The sequence below is a fragment of the Gekko japonicus genome, unplaced genomic scaffold, assembly GCF_001447785.1.
Source record: "Gekko japonicus isolate JY-2015 unplaced genomic scaffold, Gekko_japonicus_V1.1 scaffold856, whole genome shotgun sequence".
NCBI lineage: Eukaryota > Metazoa > Chordata > Lepidosauria > Squamata > Gekkonidae > Gekko > Gekko japonicus.
In genome coordinates this window covers 377,949-379,964 of record NW_015175998.1, presented here as the reverse complement: position 1 = coordinate 379,964, position 2,016 = coordinate 377,949, and the positions used below count along the sequence as shown (strand labels likewise).

At 59.6% G+C, this 2,016-nt stretch overlaps 1 protein-coding gene across 1 annotated transcript in view; it reads left to right on the top strand.

Moving 5' to 3' along the window:
• CRYBB2 (crystallin beta B2) overlaps nucleotides 1–2,016 on the top strand; it is an 8,099-nt gene that overhangs the window by 2,781 nt on the left and 3,302 nt on the right. The window contains 2 exon segments of the mRNA XM_015426423.1: nucleotides 1–36; nucleotides 1,287–1,429. The exon segment at nucleotides 1–36 is cut by the window's left edge and continues 32 nt beyond it. Coding sequence (XP_015281909.1) covers nucleotides 1–36; nucleotides 1,287–1,429 — 179 coding nt within the window.

The window sequence follows — 2,016 nt, the reverse complement described above, 5'->3', positions numbered from 1 at the left end:
AGCGACAGCATCTCTGCCTTGAGGCCCATCAAAGGGGTGAGGAGGGGCGCCCATGCCAGCCGGGCAGGGCCTGCCGGGAGTGGGGGGGGGGCTCGAGGCTTTTGGCGAAGGACAGAAGCAATGTCCGTCCCCCACACACACACACGCTTCAGTGTCTCAAGTGTCCCAGGGACCTTTTCAAGGCAGAAGGGAAAGCGCAAACAGGATTAGTCGTGTGCAGGGGTCATTTCGTAGAAAAAGAGGCTCAGGAGCTCATTAGCATAACTCATTAGCATAACTCATTTGCATATGCCACGCCCCCTGACATCAACAGAAGTGTGTCAGAAGGCAACACCCACCTCAGGCTCCACTGGACTGTTTTGGATTGCTAGCTTTTGGGGGGGGGACGTAGTAGATCTGTCCTCGCAGAGGAGGGAGAGCTTGTACCTGAATAAAACTTGGTCTTAAAGGTGCCACTGGACTGTTCTGTGCTGGGGGGCCAGGGGGGCTCTGCAGCTTACCTGGCTGCTTCTTGCTCTGACGGAGGGCTGCTTGGAGCAGGGGGTGGGGCTTGTTGCCTGTGCCCGCCCCCTGGGCTCTTTACTGCTGGAGCTCCGCTCCTGTAGCAAATGACCCCTGGTCGTGTGAGATGTGTTTCACTTCTTGCCAGTTTCCCCTGCTGTCTTTCTGCCGGCTGGCAGGCGCTTTCTTCTTTACCGTAAACAGCAGAGCGTCTTGACAGGCAGGCCACGACTCAGGTGCAGAGAACCACCCTCTCAGGCGGCCCGATCTTTTCCCGTGGGAGGCAAAGACTGGCCACTTCCTGGTCAGGGGTCTGGGGGATCTGGACAGTCAAGGCTTGAGTATTACTGCCAAGGATAAGTTTTAGGACCAGCTCAAGTGAGGGTTTGACGGTTTGTGTTTTTCGGCACAATACCAGAGAGCAAAATACAGACCAGCCGCATCAGAGGCGCAGACGTGTTTTCCCTTGATGGAGGGGCTCCAACCCTGGTTTGTACCAGCCTGCGACATCTTATGTAAAACCTCAAGGGAGGGGGGGTTCCTTTCCACTGGCTCGACGCTCTCCTTCTCGTGCCCCTGCCTCCCTTTCAGGGAACTCCGGGCTGTCCCTTCCTTCGTCCTCACAACTGCCCTGAGAGGTAGAGGGAGCCGGACTTTGCCTGCGGCTGCCTCGTCCGCTTCAGAGCCCTCCTCTCTTTGCCCACGATCCCTCCCCCGGCACTGGGCCCCAGGGTGGCGGGGGCGGCAGCGGCTGCTCAACCTGCCCTGGGTTTGCTCCCCTCTAGGACAGCCAGGAGCACAAGATCGTCCTCTACGAGAACCCCAGCTTCACCGGGAAGAAGATCGAGATCATCGACGATGACGTGCCCAGCTTCCACGCTCACGGCTACCAGGAGAAGGTCTCCTCTGTGCGTGTGCAGAGCGGCACGTAAGTCTCCCGCGGGGGGCCTGACTCTGTGCCGAGGAGTTCCGCTTCCTGGGGCTCAAGCCGCATCCCAGTCTGAGGGAGGGGAGCTGGGCTTTGCAGGGCCTGCCTGCCGGCACGGAGCGCCCCATGGCCTGCCTGGAGGCCTCGGTCCTCAGTCCAGAATCAGGTCTTCTGCAGTGTTACCTCTAAGCTGAGTCAGCATGAACCAGCTCACAGTTTTTTTAGCCTCTGGCTCACACATTTTTGCCTCCGCTCAGGGAGGAGGGCTCCAGAGCAAACTCATTCATGCAGCAGCCCAATCACTCACTCACAACTTTAATGCCAGTAGCTCACAAAGCAGAATGTTTGCTCACAAGACTCCGCAGCTTAGAGGGAGCCTTGACCTCTGCCGCTGCCTTTGTATGTGGGGGGAGCGCCAGGCATGTCCCCATGGCCCTACGAACAGCCATGGGGAAGGAGGGATGAGCTGGTGGGAGCCACCAGGCGGGGAGGGGGCCGCTTGAATCGCCTCCCTCCCTGTCTTTCCACTCCAAGCCGCCCCCCCCCGCCCAGGAGGAAAGCCGGGGGGGGGGCGCCGGGGGGAAAGG